Source organism: Oryctolagus cuniculus, chromosome 18 (genome assembly GCF_051225735.1).
Source record: "Oryctolagus cuniculus isolate XC-2025 breed Fujian yellow rabbit chromosome 18, ASM5122573v1, whole genome shotgun sequence".
NCBI classification, from domain to species: Eukaryota; Metazoa; Chordata; class Mammalia; order Lagomorpha; family Leporidae; genus Oryctolagus; species Oryctolagus cuniculus.
Window position 1 is genome coordinate 50,073,925 of NC_142884.1, and position 22,950 is coordinate 50,096,874.

The following is a 22,950-nucleotide window of genomic DNA, read 5'->3' on the forward strand; positions in this document are numbered from 1 at the left end:
AAACAAGCAAAAAAAGTTATCTCTTTAAAGAGCTCATCAGTGAGGTAAGACTTTGGACCTTGAAGCTTTCAGAAGACTAATGAGATAATGTCTAAAATGTGTTTGTGCTCTATGTATGAAAGGCTCTGTGGAGATAAAAAATCTGATAAATGATGTAAGAAATCCTGTGTCAAATAATCTCCTGTCTCTTGGAGGACATATAAGTTTTAAATAAATATTTTCAAATATAGACCTGCTAATCTTATCTGTCAACTTCAGTCCAGGTCAGTTGAAAAGTACTATTACTGTCATCACAACAAAGAAGAATCTTTCTAATGAATTTTCCAAGAATGTTCCAACAGGGAACTATGACTGTTAGGTAACATCTTCATATTAAGCCAAGCTTCCAGCTTCAGTTTCGGCTCATTATCAATCTTATTATGAACATGAAAGCACTAGTCATGAACCCCTCCAACTCTGTGAAACCAAATGCATCCATGGGACTTTCTTGCTATCCTAAATTGAGAAAAATCACAAAGCACACCCTCTAGGAGTTTTTGAACTACCAAAGTACATTAAACAAATGATATTGTCAACAGTGAACACATAATGGACTTCAAAAACAGAAGAGCTCAATTCAATTACCTACAAGCTTTAATCCTCTCCTTCATGCAATCCTTCATGTAAAAGCACACAAATCTTTATCTCTTCCCATGATAGCTTTTATCCCTAACAAGTATAAATGAGATAACTAATTTTTTATGAACTCTACAAAATAACAAACAGGACCAAAAATATAGCAAATAATTTTCCGATGAGAAAACAAAAATTTGGTATATACTCTTCTAAAACATGCCTATAGGCAAATAAATCTCTCATTTGTTTGATTGAAATCAGTATCATTACATTTTTTTTTTTTTTTGACAGGCAGAGTGGACAGTGAGAGAGAGAGACAGAGAGAGAAAGGTCTTCCTTTGCCGTTGGTTCACCCTCCAATGGCCGCCGCTGCAGCCGGCGCACCGCGCTGATCCGATGGCAGGAGCCAGGAGCCAGGTGCTTTTCCTGGTCTCCCATGGGGTGCAGGGCCCAAGCACCTGGGCCATCCTCCACTGCACTCCCTGGCCATAGCAGAGAGCTGGCCTGGAAGAGGGGCAACCGGGACAGAATCCGGCGCCCTGACCGGGACTAGAACCCGGTGTGCTGGCGCCGCAAGGTGGAGGATTAGCCTATTGAGCCAGGGCGCCGGCCAGTATCATTACATTTTTCAAAACTTCACTTAAAGACACTTTATTTTTTTTTTTTAATTTTTTTATATTTTGAGAGACAAAGTTCCCATCTGCTGGTTCATTCGCCAAACGCCTGCAATGGCCAGGGCTATGCTGGGCTAGGAGAAATGGAAGCCAGCACCCAGGAACTCAATCCGCCTCCCATATGGGTGGCAGGAACCCAATTATTTCAGCCAATGCCATTGCTTCTCAGGAATTGCATCAGCAGGAAGCTGGAACCAAGAGTTGGAGTTGGGAAACAAACCCAGGTATTCCAAAGTGGGACATGAGTATCCAAACAACTATCCTTTTAAAATTTATTTTTATTTATTTATGTGTTTGTTTAATTTGAGAGGCAGAGAGAAAGAGAGAAAGCTCCTATTCACTATTCACTCAATGACCTTAAAAACCAGGACTAGGTTGAGACTGAAGCCAGGATCTCTATCCGGGTCTTCCACCTGGGTGGTATAATCCCAAATATTTAAGCCATAATCTACTGCTTCCCAGGGTCTGCGTTAGCAGAAAGTTGGAATCAGGAGGAGGGCTAGAACTTGAACCCATACTTTGATATGTGGGCTTTCCAAGAGCATCCTACCACTAGGATAAATGCCTTTTCGCATTACTTATTCGAACTCACCTAATCTTAAACATTTTTTAGAGTAATCAAGTAATAAAATTTCTGTTAGAAAAATCAAAAAATTTCAGAGGTGGAACGATCTTTGATATATTATCTTACTTAGCCTTTGCCTACAGACAGGTAAGTTTAGTTAACAAATATTAAAACTGATACCCTGTGGACATTTTATAGTCCAATAATATGTTCCCCAGAGTACATCAACAATTACTTGGGGAAGAAGTTATGATTTTAAAAATGAATATTTCCAGACTCTACCATAGACTGACTGATTCAGAAATTCTAGAGACAGGGTCCAGGAATCTGCATTTTAAAATTCTATGCACAATAATGTTTAAGACCCACAGCTCTTTTTTTTTTTTTTTTTTTTTTTTTTTGAAAGGCACAGTTAGATAGTGAGAGAGAGAGAGACAGAGAGAAAGGTCTTCCTTCCACTGGTTCACCCCCCAAATGGCCGCTACGGCTGGTGCTGCGCCGATCCAAAGCCAGGAGCTTCTTCCTGGTCTCCCATGCAGGTGCAGGGCCCAAGCACTTGGGGCATTCTCCACTGCCTTCCCAGGCCACAGCAGAGAGCTGGACTGGAAGAGGAGCAACCAGGGACAGAACCCAGAGCCCCAACCGGGACTAGAACTCAGGTACCGGCGCTGCAGGTGGAGGATTAGCAAAGTGAGCCGCGGCACTGGCCAAGACCCTCAGCTCTTATAGGTCTAAAAGATGTATCACTCAGGGAAATGCTGAGGAGAGAGCTTGTTTGTAGGCACACACACATACACAACTTGATCAGCATCTTCTTCCCTCATTAACCCGATACTTGTATTTATCAGAAAAGAAAAAAGAAGTAATCTCTTGGCTTAACCCACATCAGACAATCTTCCAATTACATTTCCCACTAAGTTGTATTGTGAACTATCATTTGATAACAGAAACACTTAGAACCCCAGCATTTGGAGTATCTACCATTCTCCTGAAAATGTCTGATTCAGTTGTCATTTAGTTTAATGTAGCTCAATGAACCACATTATTTTAGCTTATTTTCTTCCCATGACAGCAATGTTATTAGAAATGGCATTTTTCATAATTCTTTTCCTTTGACAGAAACACACACAAAAAAACTAGTAAACACAAGAAAGAGCTGAATTCAGAAATATGTAACTGGACTTTGAGAAAATAAGCTCCTAGCAGAATCAGTTGGCACAAACCTGTGTATACAGAAATCACCTGCAGAGTAGCTATCAATGCAAACTTCAAAAGAGACTGACTTGGTAGAAGATGGATAACTTGGGCTGGCATTGTGGCCCAGTGGGCTAAGCTGCCACCTGGGGTGCCTCATCCTTATCAGAATGCCTCCACTCTGATCCAGCTTCCTACTAATGCATCTGGGAGGCAGCAGGTTATGGCCCAAGTACTTGGGTTCCTACCATCCTTAGGGGAAACTTGTATGGAGTTCCTGGATCCTGACTACAAGATGGTCCAGCCCTGTCCATTGTGGGCATTTGGAAAGTGAACCCACAGATGGAAGATCCCCCTCCACTCATTCTTTCTCATAATTCTACCCAACAAACATCCCACTGACCCAATATGAATGGTTTTAAGAAAAATGTTCCAGGAGTTTCAAGATTTCAAGATTCTAAACTCTTGCATCTGAACCTCCCTTCAAGCCTAACATCAATATATTAATAACAGATTGATAATATATGCATATTTAAATAAAGTAATCACATAAGGGAATGTATAGGGAAATTCATTTCACTTCATCAGAACCCACATTCTATATGTCAGAGCTGGGAGCTTTTGTTTATATCCAGAACTGGGAGACACATGTAGTAAAAAAGCCTTGCTGCTGTTCCTTTTAGAGAGTATACACAACGTTCTAATTACCTACTTTTGAAATTAAAAATATACTGAACAGTATGTATGTAGCAAGGGGGATGGTTGTCTAAGTGTGGGGTGAGAGTTATTCTCTGTCCAACAGTAATAATCAGAAAAATATAATTTCAAGGATTATACAAAACCAAACCAAATGGAATCTGTCCTTGGTCTAAGTATTCTCCACCCCTGAGGTTAGGATTGTCATTTCCTCATTCTCACAGGAATTAATTGTGGACAAATTAAATACTTGTGGAGTTATCTAATTATTAATAATTCACACAGAACTGAGATATTCTCACCCTTACTTCCTTTAGGGAAACCAGAATACTAGTGGGAGCTGGGACCGTATGCTTTCTTGTGAGTCTGGGAAGCTAGTTCTCATAGAGTCCACAAATCTGTCAAAGGAGCACTTACTGACTACTGCAGGACTCTGTGACCTTAAGTAAGTGCAAGACTGAAGTTATTTAGCCCTTCACAGACTCAGCTTCCTCAGCTGTGAAAAGGGTACCCTGACTGATCTGTATTCATGGTCTAGGCTCCTTCCACTCAGCCATGACTGTCTCCAACACTACTGCAGGGAACTCGGGTTTATGTAGCGGGATCACATGAGATAATTTTTGTAAAAGTGCTCTGTAAGCTGAAAAGCACTATACAGATGAAGAGGATTATTATTAGTCTTTTATGAAACCCAGCTATAAAGATGCAAAATGACCCAGAAAAAGAAAACAGGGTAGACAAACCTGAAATATAGTATCTATAACGCCAGCTAGGCATTTAATAAATCAGAGTAAGTAAAGAAAAACATACATCACAATTTTGTGTTTCAACCACGCTAGCTCTGATGGGAAGGATTAAATATACCTAAAGTCAAAGTTAGTTTCATTTTATCATACAAACCAGAATGCCCCCAAGAGCCCAAGATCTTACATTTAGAATTACTTAATATGAAAGTACCTGATGGCTTGATTTAAAATGTAAAACGTGACCCATCATCTGCAATGAAATGTTTTATTCTTACCTCCTCAGCCTTCCAAATGCGCTCTTAATCGGAGAGCAGAACCTGGGTGAGGTTGCTCAGTTTTTTCCCCTGCATCTGGTGGATCTGCATAATTGTTCTAGCAACCTGTACAGGAAATAACAAAATCTATAGAATGTTGGGGACTTCAGTGCTCTGTGCTTAGGTCTGGAAGGCTGATTTTTACAGACACCTTGAATTTAAGGCAAACCAGATTTATCTTCTAACATCACCACCTCCCCCAAACACTCTCTCTCTCTCTCTCTCTCTCTCACACACACACACACACACACACAGAAGGGGATTGGTGGGAAAGTAGGGAAGTGGTTATTAACTTTATAAAACAATTCTCTATGACATTCCTTTGTTAGTTTCCTAGAATACATAAAAATGTGATGCAAATTTAAATATTCAAATTACAGTACATACACATTTTGACACAGCCATTTGTAGAATGAGGCAAACCCATACAGGGAAATACCAAATTTTAAGAACTCAGGGGAAAAATATTTTCTTCTGGGTGGCCCTAAACTGCCTTATTTTTCCCCCATTGCAAATGTATTTTTATGCTGGATAACATTTCCAAAACAGGAGTGGTTGTTTTTTTCTATTGTTGAAATGAAACAAACAAGCCAGATCCACAGAAATGCGCAACTATTAGAAACAAGAACGTTTGCCGGTCTTATTCCCATGCAACCTTGTCTCTTGGCCCCTTTCTCTGGGAGGCCCCTGGGGCTGTCTGGTGGAACTGATTGTAAAACTATTTTGTGCAGTAAGAATTAGTTTCCGCCAAAACTCAGAGACCACCCAGAACATGCCCGTTCTTTGGCAAAAGTCTACTGATTTCTTCAGTATTTGGTCAGCTGTACACCAAGTAACTGACCCGAGTTTCTGGGTCTTTGAGATACGGAGAAAAAAATGTTCTAAAAGGTTAAAAAAAGAAAGAAAGAAAGAAAGAAACACTCTCTTCTAAAAAAAAATCTATTCAGAATTCATTCTATGTGTTTTGGATGGGGCAGGCCACAAGAATTCAGAGCCAAGTCCTCAAGCAAGCTAAACCGCCCAACATTTGCGGAGTGTTGGAACTGTTTGGGAAGCAAGCGAGCAGCCCCGGATCGCGCCAAAGGAGTCATCCTCCGGCACCCCGAGCCGGGCCCGAACCCCGGAGCAGAGGCCACGGCCCACGAGGCAGAAGCTCACAGAGAACGGGCCCGGATTCCGCCTCAGCCTGATGGGCTCCTCTCGTCATAGCCTCCTCTCTCACATACTAGGTGCTCAATAAATGAGGCTGCAGGGAGCGAAAAACACAAATCTGCCCCGGGGCCCCAGAGGCCAATCAGGGGTGCGCAGGTCTCTTCGGGCCCTCTATCTCCTCACGTCTGCTGAGGTAACCGGGCCTCCGCCGCTCCGGCCCTAGCTGCTGGAGACAAGATGGAGAGCAAGCCGGAGGGGGAAAGAGGCCGCGCTGGACGTCGGCCGAAGGCCCCACCTGACAGCCTCGCCCAGCCAGGCGCTCTCATTGACCAGAAGGCCCGCGCAGCCGGCGCGCGGGGCAGGGGCGGGGTGGGGCGCCCAGCGCGCTCCCGGCCCCAGGCCCCGCCCTCGCTAGGCCCGCACGCGCCCACCCTGAGGGAGCCGCGGGCCCGGCGGACGCGGGGGGGAGGGGAGGCCGAGCCGCGCGCGCGCCTGCGCGCCGCTGCCAGCTGACGCGAGCCCCGGCGCGCGCGCGCGCCTTCCCCGGCTCCCGCCCCCTGCTCCCCGAGTCCCGACGCGCGACCCTGCTGACGTCAGCGGGCGGCTCGCAGAGCCGGGTGCGCAGGGCCGCACTCGCGCGCTGTGCTCGCCCCCTCCCCCGCCCGGGCTCTGCCGCGCGCGCGCGCTCCCGCGCTTGCTCTCTCTTCATTCCCCCCCCTCCCTCCCTGCCTCTCTCTCTCTCTCTCTCTCAACCTCTCCCTCGAGCTCCCGGCTGGCTGCGGCTCCCTCGCGCTCTCCCCCTCTCTCCGGTAGGCTCCACCGAGCGATGCGAGCGCTGGGAGACAGCGACGCCGCCTCCCGCTAGAGACCTGCCCCCCGGCCCGGCCCCCTGCCCAGCCCTGCCCAGCGCGCGGGGGTCGGCGAAGGCGCCGCGGACGCACCGACGGCTCGGGACCGGCGATGCACATGCACTAGCAGCACCCCCTAACTCACTCCCTCCACACCCCGCGCCGCCACCGCCGCCTCCACCGCCGCCGCCGCCGCCGCCGCCTCCTCCGCCGGCAGCCGCGGCAGAAGGACCCACCCTGCCCCCCACCCCACCCTCCGCGGGCTCCGGCTGCGGATCCAGCGTTGACTATTTTATTTTTGGGGGGTCGTGCACAAGCCTCCGTGCCTGCACCCAGCGCCCCCTCGGCCCGCGGGCGCCGCCTCGCTCGGTTCCGAAACCCCAGACCCCGGCCAGGTGCCGCGAGCCTCTGCTGCTGCTGGGATCTGTTTGGGGGGTGCTGGTTTCCCGACATTTTTGTTTCCAGCCCAGGAGAGGATATCGTGCTTTTTTTTTTTTTTCCTTCCCCCTTTGAGTCCAGGCTCTGCTCTCTGGGGGGGTGGGGGGCGCGCCGAGCAGGGGAGCCGTGCCAGCCGAGTCGTGCGGGCTGTGGCAGGGAAGGGGCCACCATGGGATGTACTCTGAGCGCAGAGGAGAGAGCCGCCCTCGAGCGGAGCAAGGCGATTGAGAAAAACCTCAAAGAGGATGGCATCAGCGCCGCCAAAGACGTGAAATTACTCCTGCTGGGTAAGGACCGAGACTGCCACCCCCGTCCCCCGACCCCGGCTGCTCGGGACCCCCTGCCGCCAGCCCCCCTCCCCCGCCCCCCGGGAGCCCTGGTCCCCGAGTGGGCCCCACCTTATGCACGGGGGCGCCCACCCCTCGCATGCCTTCGTCGCCCCCTCCCCTGCTCTTCTAAGCGGACACTCACCGGTGTTCCCCCCCTGTCTGTGTTTCAACAGGGGCTGGAGAATCGGGAAAAAGCACCATTGTGAAGCAGATGAAGTAAGTCCCTGTGCTGTGGAGATCTGTACTTTTATTAAGAATAATTTTTAAAACCGTTTTTAAATGCACTCCACATTGCACTCCAGGCCTGGTTTTTAATTCGCACACACACACACACACACACACACACCAGCGTTTGACACCCTCCCCCTCTCCTTACGTTGGTTCTGGGTCCTCCACCCCAACTCCCCGGGTGGGTGTTTTGGGGGGGAGCGCCTGTAGTTGTATGAATGACAGTGTCCGCCATATTGATCAGAACATCACACTGTTGGCATGATTATCGTTACTTTTGCCCGGGGAGTGCTTCGGGTGTCTCACTGCCTCCATTTCTGCTCCTCTCTCCCCCTCCCTCTGGGCCCCTACCCCGAGCATCCACAGTCTTACTTCTCCCTGGTCTTCTGGAGCAGTGATTTTGAACTTGGAAGGGGACCCAGCCCTAGACTGGGGTGTGCAGGATCAAGTGTCTGCTGTTCATGGATTTGGTGCTGAATTGGAGGCTGTGGTTTCCACCCACCCCCACCCAAAGGAGGGCGAGGGTTAGGGGAGGGGGCGTGTGTTGGAGAAGGGTGGGTTTCCAAGCGGATGGATGTGGCTGGCACAGATGTATCCTGGCAGAGGTAGAAGAGGAACTGTGGCTGTGAGGCCGAATGCCCGCGCCTTGCTGCCCGGCTCTCCCTTCCCCCCACCCTGCTTGCCACTGTTGGCTGTCCTGACAGGCAGTTTCCCTTCACTCCGTGGCATTTATCAATGTATCTGTTCACACTCTGCATAGGCCCTGTTCTGTGGAATCTACCCACAATGCGGATTTTGCCGCCGCCCCCCTCTGCCTCAGCTATCAGTTTCCCCTCCTAATTAGCTGGAGGTGGATTTGAGTGATGGTTGAAAATTAAAACAAAATGGGATATTCCTTCCCTTCCACTCTTCCTCAATACGGAGCCTCGCCCCTCCTTCCCCCTGGCACGCTCGCTCCTCGCCCCATCCACTCAGCAGTTCCTCGCGAGCCCACGGGCAGCTTCGCTTGGGGAGGGGGCGGCGGGCCGCGGAGGGGTGCACGCCCGGGCCTCCCGGCCCGGCTGCTTCGGTTGGCCTGGCAGTTGCGGGGAGGGGAGGGGGAGGGCGGGAGGAGTTCGTTAAGACCGTTTAGCGAGGATTCCACGTCGCTTTGCTGTGACACCTTCGTGCACACACGGCTCCTAATTAGGGGTTGCTGTGCAGTAAACAAAAATGATTATTTTTCAACTTGACAGAATAGCCGAAGTAATTGCATCCCGTAGGAAAACAATGGAAAATAAAAACCCCTTTCATGGGAAGGTGGGTGGGAGACGAAGCATGCTCGCGGTTTCAGAACCAAGAGGCAAAAAATCTTGCATGTGTAACAGGCATGACAAGCGGGTTCCAGGCGGCGCCATGATGGTAGGGAGTAGCGACTCAGAGGCACTTTCCCCCATCTGCTTGACACGTTCTTATTTTTATTCGAGGGCTCCCTGGGGCTTGCTTCCAAGAGGCCCCCTCGGCTCGCCGCCGCACCCTTCTGAGCCACGAGTAATTTGGCCTGGGGCTTGTGCAGCCCAAATGGATGGGGAGGCGGAGCTTGGGGAATTGCTCTTTGCAACAAGGTGCATGTTGCATCTGCCTGGATCCCTTGCGGGTCGGTAAATGCAAGCCGCGCCACCCCTTCTTCCCGAGCGGGGATGTCTCAAAAGTTCAGAAGTCTGTAATCTGCAGTAGTGCGGGCTCGGAGCCTGGTAGAAGCCCCGGCCACCGGAGCAGGGTGAGGTTTCAGGCGTTGCGAGTGGTGGACAGCGCCCAGCCGATACCGGAAAAGTGGATGGGGCTCAACTCGGCCGCACTCGGCTCAGCTCGTCGCGGCCTGGGCACTGGGCTCGGAGGGACTCGGCAGCGTTCGGAGCCGAGTCGGGGCTCTGACGGAGACGGCCGAGGCACTTCGGAGGAGGCCGAAGGCACTCGGAAATCCTCGCGGGAGAGGAGCGGTGGGGAAGCAAGGAGGGGGACAAGTGGGAGTCTGCAAATTAACTTTGCACCTGCCAAAGCAGTTCGTTACCTGCTTTTCCTGAACATGCACCATAAATTAGGTTGATTTAATAAGAAGTTTAAAAATATATACTGAGTCCCCCAAAGGGTACCTTGCCTTTTTTATTCAAAGAGAGCTGAGCTCTCTGAGGAGATAGGTGTGCCACTTTAGAACGAAAATTCCTAATTATGTACTGGGGCAGAAAAATTTTAAATGAAGGCTGTATGTAGAGTTCTCCAGGAAAGTGCTGTGTCTTTATATTCGGGTTACAGTGTGTGTGTGTTGGGGTGGGGAAGGGGAGAGGATGAAGTGTTTGATGTTTGAGACAGTTAAATGAGAAATCAGAGTATTTCTCCTCTTTTTCCTGCAGTTCTGTCCTGAGTCCCATGGGACAGCTTTTGGGAGGAAAATGTCTGGAAAAATGTATTTTGTAGCTGAAACAATTAGTATTTTTGAAAAGGCATAATACACTACCTCACCTTGGGGAGCAGGCTAGGTTTGCGCCGAAGCTCAGTCAGAAAGGTTTCTGGCCCATGTAAGTTTTGCCACAAGGGATCCTGGCATCCTGTCCTGGAGCAGTCATGAATGGCAGCTTTTTCGTGAGCCCTCCCGCTTGGCTTGAAATCAATCATATCAGGGCCTGGTGCCAAGCTGGATACAGGACTTGTTTTATTAACCACAAAATGTGGAATTGGTGTCACTGTATCCTAGTGACACATTCTTTTGAGTTCTCGCTTGCAGAAATGGTTTTTCAAGATCACCACTTGACTGAGAGTCACCTGGAGTCAGGAGAACTGTGCTGTGGGTGGGGCCCAGCCCGAAATCTAAGAGGCATTTACAGAGAGCCTTCCTTGTACCATATGATTGGTGACCGACCTATCAGGCCACGTGTCTGAGTTAATTAGGATGCCGTGTGAATATACCTGGGCAGATGAAATTAGAAGAGTAGAGTCCTCCATGGATGGTGCCCTATGAGAACCCAGTGGTTTACCAGTGGGGATTGGGGTTTAGTAGCTCAGCCTGTTGGACTGAGGGAAGAATACTGATACTCAGAGATTACCAGGCCCCTTTTATTCAACGTTTCCAGAAGAGAAAGAGCTGTTCCATTCAGCCTGTGTTCTCATCCATGTTGTGGTGTGCTGGCTAGAAGGATAGGCTTCCATATATGCCTGTGATAACTGAACTTAAAAGGAGAAGGGCTGGCTGGCAGATGCTGCTCAGAACAACACCCTCATCAGCCTGGGAACATTGCAGAGACTGACCTTTGAAGTTCTTCTGTTCCATGCGTGTTGTACGAGGAAACTTGTTTCTGCTGAAGAGATGTAGAAAATTTGAAAATTGTCATTTTTCAAAGCGTGATTCCCAATACTTGTATTAAATTGTCATTTGGACATAGCTATCTGGGATTTGTGAATGTGACTTTGAACTAGTATTTGTGAACACTGTGTCAAACAATCCACAGCATTTCAGTACTGAGAAATAAACAGTGATAATTGAGACAGTACAAATATAATTTTCCACATACTGTGAGTAATCAGTAACTCTTTTTTTGTGCCTGGCATTTTGAATAATTGTACTTGTTGGGGGCTTGTGACTTCACCTGTTATTCAGCCTCATCATTTTGCAGTCAATCAGTGTGGCTCTTAGTTATTCAGACTAATCAGAAAGTTTAAAGGAAGCATCAATTTTGCTAATTACCAAGCCCTTACAAAGAAATCGCTTAAAGAATTATATTTTATGAGGCATAGAATCAATAGAATATTTAAGTGGCTTTCAGTTCTGAATAAATAGTGTCAGCTACCTTGGCCATGTACCTGATCACAGTGTCAAATGAACTGTGGGGTTGTTCTGGGCGTCGTGGTGTGGCCTTATTTGAGTTGTTGAGTTTTATGTGATATCAGGTTCTGGCTCTTTCTCTCTGGAGCATTAAGCGGGCTTTTTTTTTTATTATTATTCAAAGGTGATAATGAGGTATTTCTTGCTAGATGTTAGGCTTTACATAGCTATACATAGATAGACACAGAACATGGAGGACTTTGGCTATGCATTCATTCCCAAGGTACCAGTTCAGTGCTGTTTTAAAGCAAATTTTAACATTTGCCTGATGAAGATATCAATGCATGTACAAAGTTTTCCAGCCCTTAGAAGTGGGGTGTGATTCTGAAGGCAGACCCTACTCGGTCAGAAAAGGCAGTCTTAAAGATCATTTGCTGTCAAAAGAAAGAAAAAACAGGTGGTTTCTTCTCCTAGCTGACCCTGGCCTTGTAGTTAGGGTAATAACAGTTTGGTCTGGGTTCAGGGTAAATCTGCATTCTTTGAGCATACCTCTATTCAGCATCTACTAAGTGGCCAGCTTTAGTGAAGACAACTGGTAACTTGCAGCCTCGTGAAAGGGCTTTTCCCCAATATGCCTGGTGGGTCATGTGTTAAGCTAACATTTCATTGAGAGCTACTCTGCAAGATTTGTGGACTTGTTTCTGCAGTCATCCTGCTCTGTGGCTGCTTTGCCTCCCTCCCTTCCCCCATCTCCCATGTTTATCCAAATGGATGCACCTTGCTCACCGGAGACAGCGTGAGCGCGAACAGAATGTCAGATCACGTAGCAGATGAGTTCTCTTTTGCTGATGGATGGTGCTCTCTCCTTCCTTACTGTTCACTGAGCTGTAAATACCAGCAGACCTTCCTGCCAGAAGGGTAGCAAACAACAGTCCACCCAGTCTTCTCAGGAATTGGCTGTGGAGTTCTTGAACCTCCATTACTTGTTCATTTCTGAAATGCAGCCTGTATACCTTTTGAAAGGGTTGTTGCCAGTTAGAGATCAATGGATGAAGCCACATGAAGCAAGTTGACATGGTTGGAAAGGAATCCAGATCTTCTGTCTCCGTGGGGCTGCACTAGATTTGCAGTGCCCATTACCTGAGTGCTCTCTTGTTTCCTTTAGCATGTGGAGCACTCAGATTATATTGTCTCCTTAGCATGCCACATCTGCTAAAGATAGTTCACGTACCCTAGCTTTGTTAACGCTGGAGATTTAATAAGAATCGAATAAGGTCCTATTTTTCTGACATGTGCTCAGCCTGTTGGATGCAGGGACTTGATTCGCCATCTCCCAGGGTGTTTTCATCCTCATTTCTTATGAAACCAGATCATTATCACAGGAGCACATCTTGATCAGAAAGACAACAGCCAAGCTGGTAAAGGGAATGATTTCAGACTGAAGAAGCATTTTTGAAAAGGGCTAATCCCAAAATTGACACTAGCAAAGAACAACTTTGAATTTTGATAAACAGAAGAAAAAGATGTTTTTGAGTATACACGCACATACTACATGGATTTAAAAATAGCAGATGATGGAGCTGGCATTTGGTGTATGGGTTCAGATGCCACTTGGGACACCTGCATCCCATATGGGAGTGTCTGGGTTTGGGCCCCTGTCTTGCTGCTGATCCCAGCTTCCTGCTAATGCAAACCTTATGAGGCAGTGATGACTCAAGTAGTTGGGTTCCTGCCACCCACATGAGAGACCCAGATTTAGTTCCCAGCTCCTGACTTCAGCCTGGCCCAGCAGTGGATATTGCAGGCATTTGGGGAATGAACCAGAAGATGAAAGATTTCAATTTCTTTCTCTCTCTCTGGAAAAAAATAAGGAAAAAACACCCCATGCCATAAGCAGGACACTTTGTTATTATTGATTGCATTACATAAAAAGCTTGAAGGTGCTCAGATGACTTCCATTCTAAGAATTTGCTCAAATTTGTATCACATTCTTGTTTTGTTCATCCCTCCCATTCACACACAATTTGGTATAAAGGAAACTGTTAAATCAGTGATTAGCACGGAGGAAGGAGAGGAAAGAGCAGTGGCCTGTTAACTGATTTGGAAAAATAGGTAGTTTCTTATTAGAGAAGCAGTTTAGCATGCTTCTCTACAATTGAGAGTGCTTAAGAGCATGAGCTCTGCAACCAGACTGCCTGGCTTCAAATCTGGCCTCTGGATGTGTGACTCAGACAAGTCACTTAACTTTTGGTGCCTCCACTTCCTTGCTTGTAAAATAGGAAAAATAATAAACATAACTCCCAAACAGGGTTGTTGTGAGCATGAAATGAGTTGCTGTATGAAATGTACATTATAAAAGGATCTGGAAAATGGAAATCATTACACCAGTGTTAACTCTGGTCTTTAATACCTTTTATTGATCAGTGGGTGTTCCCTTCCCATATGGAGTTCACTTGTCAAGTATGTGGGACTTAGCCACCCTGCAAGCCATAAGGGGGTGGGGGTGGGGCACCATGGTTCACGTTCATGGCTTCTTCCCCTTGCCTGCTCTGCAGCACCAGTTATATAACAAACTGTGTTGTCATAACTGATGTGATGTTTTTAAAAGTATAGCTGCTTCAGCCCAAGAGGCTGGGGTGATACTACAAAGACTGGGAAAGAGCACTGAACCAGGAGTCTACACCAGAGGCTCTGTCTCAGCCCTTGTAAGGGCTCAGTCTTCTGAAAGAGTTGGACCAGGGGTACTCCAAGCTCCTTTCCTATTCTAAAAGGTCAGTGGAATTGGGGATTCCCTCTGTTTTCAAGGTCTTGAACTTCTAAATATAAAAGAACCAATTTCGGTTCTATGCATGGTGGGTGTGAGGTAACCATGAAAGTTCTTTTAAGGCCAAGATAATTGCAGAAGAACAATCTCACCCACAAAACTTTGTCAGCCACCACAAAAGCTGTAGTTCTGGGAGCATTTTGAGAAAACCACCTGCAGCCAAACTTTTTATGCAGACATGGTTCTCAAACAAAAGAGGAGGATCTGAAAGTATCTGTTGGAAAGAAACGGGATGTTTCTGGGAAAAGAGTCAATGACATGTTAGAGAAGTGGTTTGTTTGCCTGTGGCTTTCAGGATACTCAGAAATGCAGAGAGCCCTGGCCCCCACCAGGGATGGCTACGTGTGAAGGGACTTCCCTAGACTAAGGACTCTTAAGATCCAGGAACTTGGGAGATTTGCAGACTAGTAAAAGGAAAGAAACAGAACTGTGTTTCAATTTTTACCTACTGTGTGATTTGACTTTGGGCAGATCATTTAGCCACTCTGGGCCTCAGTTCATTTGTCCATCAGGTGGGATATGCGCTTTCACTACAAAATGTCTTAGGCCTCTTTGGGGTTTCCAGTTCTGAGATACAGTAAATGCATAGAGAAACCTAGAAGCCTGAAATGCAGTGGGGAATAGTGGGAGTATTTACCACCCACAGTTTTTATCTGCTGAGCCATCTTTAGTTCTAATTTTCTTTACAGAGAAGAGGAAAAACATTGTGCTTTTCATAGCACCATAGAATTTAAGTAAAATAAAATTCTGCAAGGCTAATAGTCAGTGCCCTGAATTTGTCCCTTTACTCCCTTGATTTGCCAACCATCTTAGAAGGAAATGCAATGGAGAAAAGAGAGGAGGAGGATCATGTGTAAGAGTTGGACCTCATGGCCAAGAATTTATTTTGAATTCTCTGCCTATGTCTTAGCCAACAGCTAAGATACAAGTTTATCTGTGGAACTTAGCCTTAAAACTGACCCTGAGTCACTGTCTCCTTTGTCCAATGGGGTCTCAGATCATTAATGCATATTATACATTCTAAGTTAATTAGGTGTTTATATGGCTTTGTTGCTTGCTAGTCTGGTGCCTCTTCTCCACTAGGGCTCCCTAAGGTAGAGAGGATGACTTATTTTTGCTGATAATACAGCATGAGACCAATGTCAAGTGTCAAGGAGGTACTTAATAAATATTAAGGAAAAGAGAAAGAAACAAGGTACACAAAAAAGCGCTTATTATTCTACATAAGCCTAAAAAATATGTTGAAAAATTTTGATGGCTATGGATTGTGATAATCATTTTCAGTCTGTAGTAGCATCTTCATTTGTTTTTTGTTGTTGTTGTTGTTTGTTTGTTTCACATTAACCTGTGAGGAAAAGAAGTTATCAACTCCATCTTCCAGATAAGGAGAAGAGGTTCGGAGAAGTCAGTTGGGAAGTTATTTCTGTGATCAGGGTGAAGAAAGATTAAGAACTAAATTAAAGCAGTAGTAGCATGGGGTGGGAGAAGGAGATAGATCCAAGGGATACTTGGGCAATGGAGTAATTGAACTTACTTGATGATCAGTTGGAAGGGCATTGAGAAAGAGATAAGTTTTAGAGAGCAGACGGGAATGAGACACATTTGCTTGTTTGGCCACCAGTGGGCTGCTAGTACCATTCCCCAAGATGAAATAATGCAGGAGGAAGAAGGAAGAATTGGGAAAGAAAATGATGGCTTCATTTGATCATTTTGATAATTCTCATGGATCATCCTAGTGGAGATCCCTGGTAGGCAGTTGGATATGTGTATCAGGAGATAAGACATACCTGGGGAAAAGGGTCAATTTGGAATTTAGTGGTGCTTGTGGATAGTGAGAGCTATGGAAGTTGGTAACGTCACTAGGCTGACTGAGAGGGGGAGGGAAGGCAGAGGATGCAGTCTTACCTCCGCCCCACCCCCCCACCCCCAAAGATATTAGCAACAGGAAATGAGAATAATTTGGGACGAAAAGCTGTGAGAAAAACTGAGAATAAGTGACATCATAAAAAGAAAGGGAAAAATTTCAAGGAGAGGAACTGGTTAGTTGAGTCAAATATTGCAATAGTCAGTTAAGAAAAAGAAGGACAGGTGTCCATTGGGTCTGGCAAGTTATTGGTGACCTGGACGAGAGTTGTTTCAATGGAATACTGAGAGAAAATGGGAATTAAGAAGTGTCCAGGATTGAGGAAGTACATGGAGGCCATAAATAGAAACCCACCCCAAACCTCTACCCTCAAAAAGAACCCAGGGCTATAGAAGGAAGGGGAGGTAGGGTGGAAGAAAGACAGGGGGCCATGTATTTAGCTAACATGGAGGGGCTTGCTTTGCTGATAAGCTGTAAAGCGCAATCCCTGATGCAGGGAGAAGTAGTGGAAAGAGCAGAGTTCCCGGGAGGAGGGGCAGCTTGATCTTGGCATGAGTACGCCTCTCCTTCCCTGAGACTGATAGGAGGGCAGTAGGGAAGGGGAATATGTAGAGAAACTCAGGAGTAAAATAGTGGGGACAGGAAGTTGAAGGAACACCTATCCTTAGCATTTATTTTTTTTCTCTGAAGTGAAAAGAATAATTAAAAACATTTTTGTTCATTTACTAGAATATCAGCTCCTGGTAAACTTTATTCAAACTGCTCTCTCATTTATTGATCCAGTATTGGTTTAGCACCTAATACGTGTTAGGCACTGTTCTTGTAGGTTCAGTGATAAGCTAGTCTAGTCTCATGGGAATCAGGCAATAACCTCATAACCAAACACCTGGATTCAGTATTTGCAGACTGTTAAAGTTTTACTGGAGTTACACCTTTGGGGGAGGCCTTCTACTGAACACAAAGGGATCCAGTTCCTGCTTCAGAGACTTGAATCAGTTGGAGACAAACTGGGGCCATGTGAGTTCCCAGGAGATGATGACAGGGGCTCAGGATTATGCTGGGAGGCAGGAAGGTGGAGAAATGGGAGTTCAGTGGACACCTGCTGTTTGACTTTGCCCAGCTTCACTCATTCCAAGATTTTCCAGTGAGGCTATCTGTCATTGCCCTCTCCAGCTTGGAGATAGATGTGGGTACTTGACTCAGTCTGGCCATTCACAATATCTTGCTCTGTTGGTCCCAGCGATTGGTCTGGCTATATGCATATGACTCAAGCAGGCCAATCACAGTCCTTGCTGGCATTTTATAGTCGAAGGAAGTTAGCTTAACATGAGACTGAGACTTTCAGAGCTTTAGGTACAGGGAAGGGAATGGGGGAAATAGAGAAATAGAGAAAGAGTCAGAAAGACATCTGATAATACTATTGAAATCTCTGATCTGACAGTTATGCGAACCAATAAATCCCTTGTTTTACACAAACTAATTAGAGCTGGGATTCTGTGCCTCACAACCAAAATCATTCTGGTTTAAACAAAAATGGCAAGACCATACAGGAAGAACAAATACTTGTTAGTTTGAGCTAACGCACAAAAGCAGGACTCAGCCATGCAAGGAACTCTTGGGGTAGCGGGTTGGAGGTTTGTAGGAATATGAAAAAGAAATAATTGAAAAGGACAAGTGGGGCTGGATGGTAGGGTCCCTGCTAATTTTACTAAGACGTATATACTTTGAACATAGTCTGGTGCCAAATTGGGAGATTCTGACAAACAAAGACCAAAGATGAGGCTTAAGTACAGAGAGAGGTTTTTGTAATCTGAACTGGGGCGTTGGTAGGAAAAGCAATGAGGAGTTGGGTGAGAGAGTAATTTTGGAGACAGAAAAGATGAGACCTGGTGTTTAGTTGAACATGGGGAGAAGAGAGTAGATGAGAGAGAAATCCTCCCAGTTTTAAACTTGGGTGAGTTTAGTTATGCCAGCAAGATAGGAAAAAGACTCAGGAGAGAGAACAGAAGGAAGATGGCAGATCATACCACAAGCATGCATTTCAGGTCCTTACAGGATGACTTTCTGGAAGTCTACAATTTTCTTGGACAATAGGTCTGTTGATTAGAGGGGATTTCTGGGCTAAAAGGAGAATTGAGCTCAGCTGCCCTTTGTGATAGAGCCATGAGTGTGGATGTGATGTCCACGGGGTAGGTATACAGACAGACAGGAGAGGGAGGGCCTGGAGAAGAAGCCCACTGTTGGGACCCACAGGTAGGAGGAGTGGGAGGAAACCCAGAGCTCCCTGCCACAGTGGGGGAATGTGCTGCAGGAAGCACTGGGTGACCAAAAGTGTTTATTTCGTGGCATTTCCAAGTTAGATAAGGACTGGGAAAAGTTGTGTTCGTTGGCCTTTGAAAGAGCAGTGTCTGTGGAGAGAGAGGGATAGTAACTAGACTCAATAAAATCTTACAGTAGAAATAAGGCTGGGCTGGGAGTCAAGAAACTTTCTCATGCCAGCTCTGTCCCTATTTGGCTTGGTGGCCCCAGTCAAGTTCCTTAACTTCTCTAAGACTCAGGTTCCTAAAATTAGGGAACTGGACTGAGTGATCTATAAGTTTCTGCTCCAATCTTGAGGTCATAGTTTAAATCTTGCTGTACAATAAAACAGATGTTCTTGTGGAACTCCCCTCCTTCTCCCTTAGCCACCCCCAACTGACATAACAAATTACAGCAAAACTAAGCTTTCAGAACTCTAGTGCTAATTGAGAAAGAAAACTAGAACATCAGCTTAGGGACACAACCAGTGTGTGTTGTGTCCACGTGTTCTCTCCACTGAGAGTTGGAGCCCTGTAAAATAGGGCTGTGTCCCATAATACTGAAGGTTAAAGGCCAGGACTGTGTGCTGTTCTTCCATGGAGAGGGGCACTAGAGAAGGTTCTAGAATACAAAGACGAAACAACGCCTGGGGTGCTCCCTCTGGATGCAAGTGTATAGAGAAAAGGAAGGCTTGTGAGTCTGAGCTGCCTATGTGGGGGAGCTCCAGCCACGACAGGCAAAGAAGAGCTAGGGGGTGGGCAGGGAACCATGCCTTAGAGCACCGGTGGACAAGGCACTCTGTGGCCTCATCAGTGGGGGAGTTGGGAGAAGGGATGATAGAATAGTAGTGGGGAGAACCTAGTTCTGAGTGTTGCTGTTCCTCCTACCCTTTTATTCTTCCATGTGCAGTATAATACCTGTTTCTTTCTTGAATCTTAGTATTTCAACCACATGGACCTCACCATTCCCTAACTTCCGTGACTTAGGTTTATTCATTCTACAAACACCAATGGAAGAGCAGCCATGCAGGAATAAGGCCCTTAATAAGATAAAAAAGCTTCCTGCCCTCAAAGACCTTACACTTTTAGAGAAGAGAGCTAGTAAACAAATAAATGTCAGCAAGGACATTTCATAATAGTGGTTGAGAGTTCTAAAGGGAGGAATCAGCATTAAATAATGGAAAGTGGTTGGGGGAGATGAGGGATAAGAAAACAAGTCAGGGGGCCGGCACTGTAGCATAGCAGGTAAGGCCACTGCCTGTAGTGCCAGCATCCCATGTGGGCGCTGGTTCGAGACCCAGCTGTGCCACTTTTTTTTTTTTATTTGATAGATAGAATTAGATAGTGAGAGAGAGAAAGAGAGAAAGGTCTTCCTTCCATTGGTTCACCCCCCAAATGGCCACTATGGCCGGCGCTGCGCCAATCTGAAGCCAGGAGCCAGGTGCTTCCTCCTGGTCTCCCATGCGGGTACAGGGGCCCAAACACTTGGGCCATCCTCCACTGCCTTCCCAGGCCACAGCAGAGAGCTGGACTGGAAGAGGAGCAACCAGCACTAGAACCCAGCGCCCATATGGGATGCTGGCGCCACAAGGCAGAGGATTAACCAAGTGAGCCACGGTACTGGCTCTGCTCCACTTCTGATCCAGCTCTCTGCTATGGCCTGGGAAAGCAGTGGAAGATGGCCCAAGTCCTTGGGCCCCTGCACCCACATGGGAGACCCGGAAGAAGCTCCTGGCTTCAGATCGGCTTAGCTCCAGCCATTGCAGCCATCTGTGGAGTGAACCAGTGGATGGAAGACACCCCCCCCCGCACCGTGTAACTGACTTTCAAGTAAAATAAATCTAAAAAAAAAAAAAAAAAAAAAAAAGTCAGGAAAGATCTGAAGAGGGCACAGCAGATACAAAGGCCCTGAGGCCAAAATGAGCAAAAAGAAGACCAGTGAGGCTGGCCCATGAGGAAAGGAAAACAATGCAAAAATGAGGTTAAAGAAGCAGAGAGGGGCCAATGGGCTGATGGCCATGGATAGGCATTTGAGTTTTATTTTGAATACCATGGGGGGTTGGAACATGACATCTTGACCTGTCTCCTGTATTTGAAAGATCCTTATGCATTCTGGAAAAGACAAAACTACAAGGACAGACATTATAGCCCTGGTTTCCAGAGATTGGTGGGGAGGGATTGACTACACAGCAATGCAAGGGAGCTTAGGGCACGTGATGAAAATATTCTCCCTCTTAACTGTGGTGCTTATACAACTGTTTATGTTTATTAGAACTCATTAAACTATAATCCTAAAAAAGGTGAATTTTACTCTAAGTAAATTATACTTTAAAAACCTGACTTACAAAATATGCATTTTCAGATCAAAGAAAGAATTGCAGTTTGTCTTAACAAAATCCCTCTGGCTGCTGTGTAGAAGTTGGGTGACAAGGAGCCGGCATGGAGGCAGAGGCCCATGGCACAGTTAAGGCAGTGCATCTACTCAGTGCTGCTCTCTCAATGTAGCCTGCGTTGTGCCTGTATTACCTGCTGTTCCTTGTGGCTTCCTTAAGTCAGTTTATATATGTGTGTTCCTAGTTTTCCTGTTTATATAGCTTTCCTTCACAACTGGTTTGAAAAATCTATGAGAATAGAAACCATCTGTTTCATCTGTGTGGGTCCTTGGGAGACACCTATTATGTATTATTTTCCTTGCATTGGAGTAATGCTTCAAATTATACAAGCTGCTTCTATATTCATTATCCCCCTTGAGCCTTACAACAGTCTTTTGTTGGAGATATTACTATGTCCCCATTTTATAGATGAAGAAACTGAGGTGAAAATTAGTGTAGCAGTGTTAGAGAAGAATGAACTCTGGAGACATTGACTTTGCTGTTTATTGTCTATTGATGTGGGAAATTTTACTCAATCTCTTAAACCTCAGTGTCCTGATTATTAATAAGAGACCAAAGCAGTAACGTATTACAAACACATTGTGAGGACTGAATGAGGTAGCTGAACTTCACTGAGTGGTAGCTCTTTTATCGTTTTTACTGACAAAGAAAGAAATTATTTATTAAAGGTGACGTGGTCAGTGCATAATGAAACTGGATCCCAGTTTTTCTTATTCTGAGTGTCTCTCCTTCCATCATGTCCCTCAGTGCATTTTTGCTTGTTATCAATTGATTGGTCCAAAGATAACTGCTTTTTCCCAACTCACATGTTTAAATGCTATTTATTATTCCACAAATATTTATTGGGCTCTCACCTTGTGCTCAACACTGTGTGGAAACAGGATATACTGGTGAGTCAGAATAGGCATTAATACACATTAGAGCCTGGTGGGCAATGGAGGGTAGTGTAGGGCTGGGGGGACTTCCCAGAGGAGGTACTATTGAAACTGTCTTTTTAAAAGCACATTTTTATTGTGACATGGATCAATATACATATGAAATGTGCACTAGTCTTAAATATTTTAAAAACATTTGGGGCTGGCACTGTGGCTCAGTGGGTTAGTCCTCCACCTACAGTGCTGGCATCCTGTATGAGCGCTGGTTCTAGTCCCGGTTATTCTTCTTCCTATCCAGCTCTCTGCTATGGCCTGAAAAAGCAGTAGAAGATGGCCAAGTCCTTGGGCCCCTGCACCCGTGTGGGAGACCTGGAAGAAGCTCCTGGCTCCTAGCTTCTAATCAGCCCAGCTCTGGCTGTTGCAGCCATTTGGGGAGTGAACCAACAGATGGAAGACCTTTCTCTGTCTCTCCCTCTCACTGTCTGTAACTCTACCTGTAAATAAACAAATAAAATCTTAAAAAAAAAAAAAAAAGAAAACATTTAAAACAGCAAGCACTTGGGTAACTATCACTAGTTAAAAAGGGCATTGCAAGCAGCCAAGAATGTGTCTAAATATCCTTTCTTGAGCACAGCTCCCTTCCTCACCCCCTATCACCTTAACCTTCATGGTGATTCCTTGCTTTTCTGCAGAATTTATCTCCATGTCTGTAGCTTCTATTCATATACTCTAGCTTTGTCTAAAATCACACCATTATATAGCAGATCTTTTATTTCTCCTTCAACACTGGGTTTGTAATATGCATCCAAGTTGTTGTATATAGCTGTAGTTTATTTTCATTGTCATATAGTATTGCCTGGTACTCATTTTATAAATATTTCTAAATTTTTTCCTTAGCATTCACAAAATCTTGATATTTGCTTTTGCAAATCCCTTTCACTTTGGTCATCCTCGTGAGTGTCTTGGCTGGTCTCAGCCTTTGTACTTAGATGTAAATATTAGTATCAGTTTTTGTTTTTATCCTGGATTTTTATTTACATCTTTGTATCTTATTTATTTGAAAGACGGGCAGGAACATGTCTCCCATCCGCTGATTCTCTCC

General features: G+C 45.9%; 2 protein-coding genes across 7 annotated transcripts in view; one reads left to right on the forward strand and one right to left on the reverse strand.

The window, feature by feature from the left end:
- Positions 1–7,821, reverse strand: part of CES5A (carboxylesterase 5A) — a 388,742-nt gene extending 380,921 nt beyond the window's left edge. For 3 of the 5 annotated variants that reach the window (XM_089319747.1, XM_089319743.1, XM_089319740.1), the window contains exons 1-2: positions 7,714–7,821; positions 4,766–4,870 (exon numbers count right to left, since the gene is read on the reverse strand). The gene's annotated coding sequence lies outside the window, so the exon portion shown is untranslated. Of the gene's footprint in view, positions 1–4,765; positions 4,871–6,251; positions 6,394–7,713 lie in introns of those variants that run through there. The other 2 variants (XM_070061937.2, XM_089319744.1) reach the window with 1 other exon arrangement.
- GNAO1 (G protein subunit alpha o1) overlaps positions 7,398–22,950 on the forward strand; it is a 175,942-nt gene continuing 160,389 nt past the window's right edge. For both annotated transcript variants that reach the window (XM_008257311.5, XM_051847158.3), the window contains exons 1-2: positions 7,398–7,529; positions 7,745–7,787. In XM_008257311.5, coding sequence (XP_008255533.3) covers positions 7,412–7,529; positions 7,745–7,787 — 161 coding nt within the window. In that variant the 5' untranslated portion in view covers positions 7,398–7,411. The remainder of the gene's footprint in view (positions 7,530–7,744; positions 7,788–22,950) is intronic.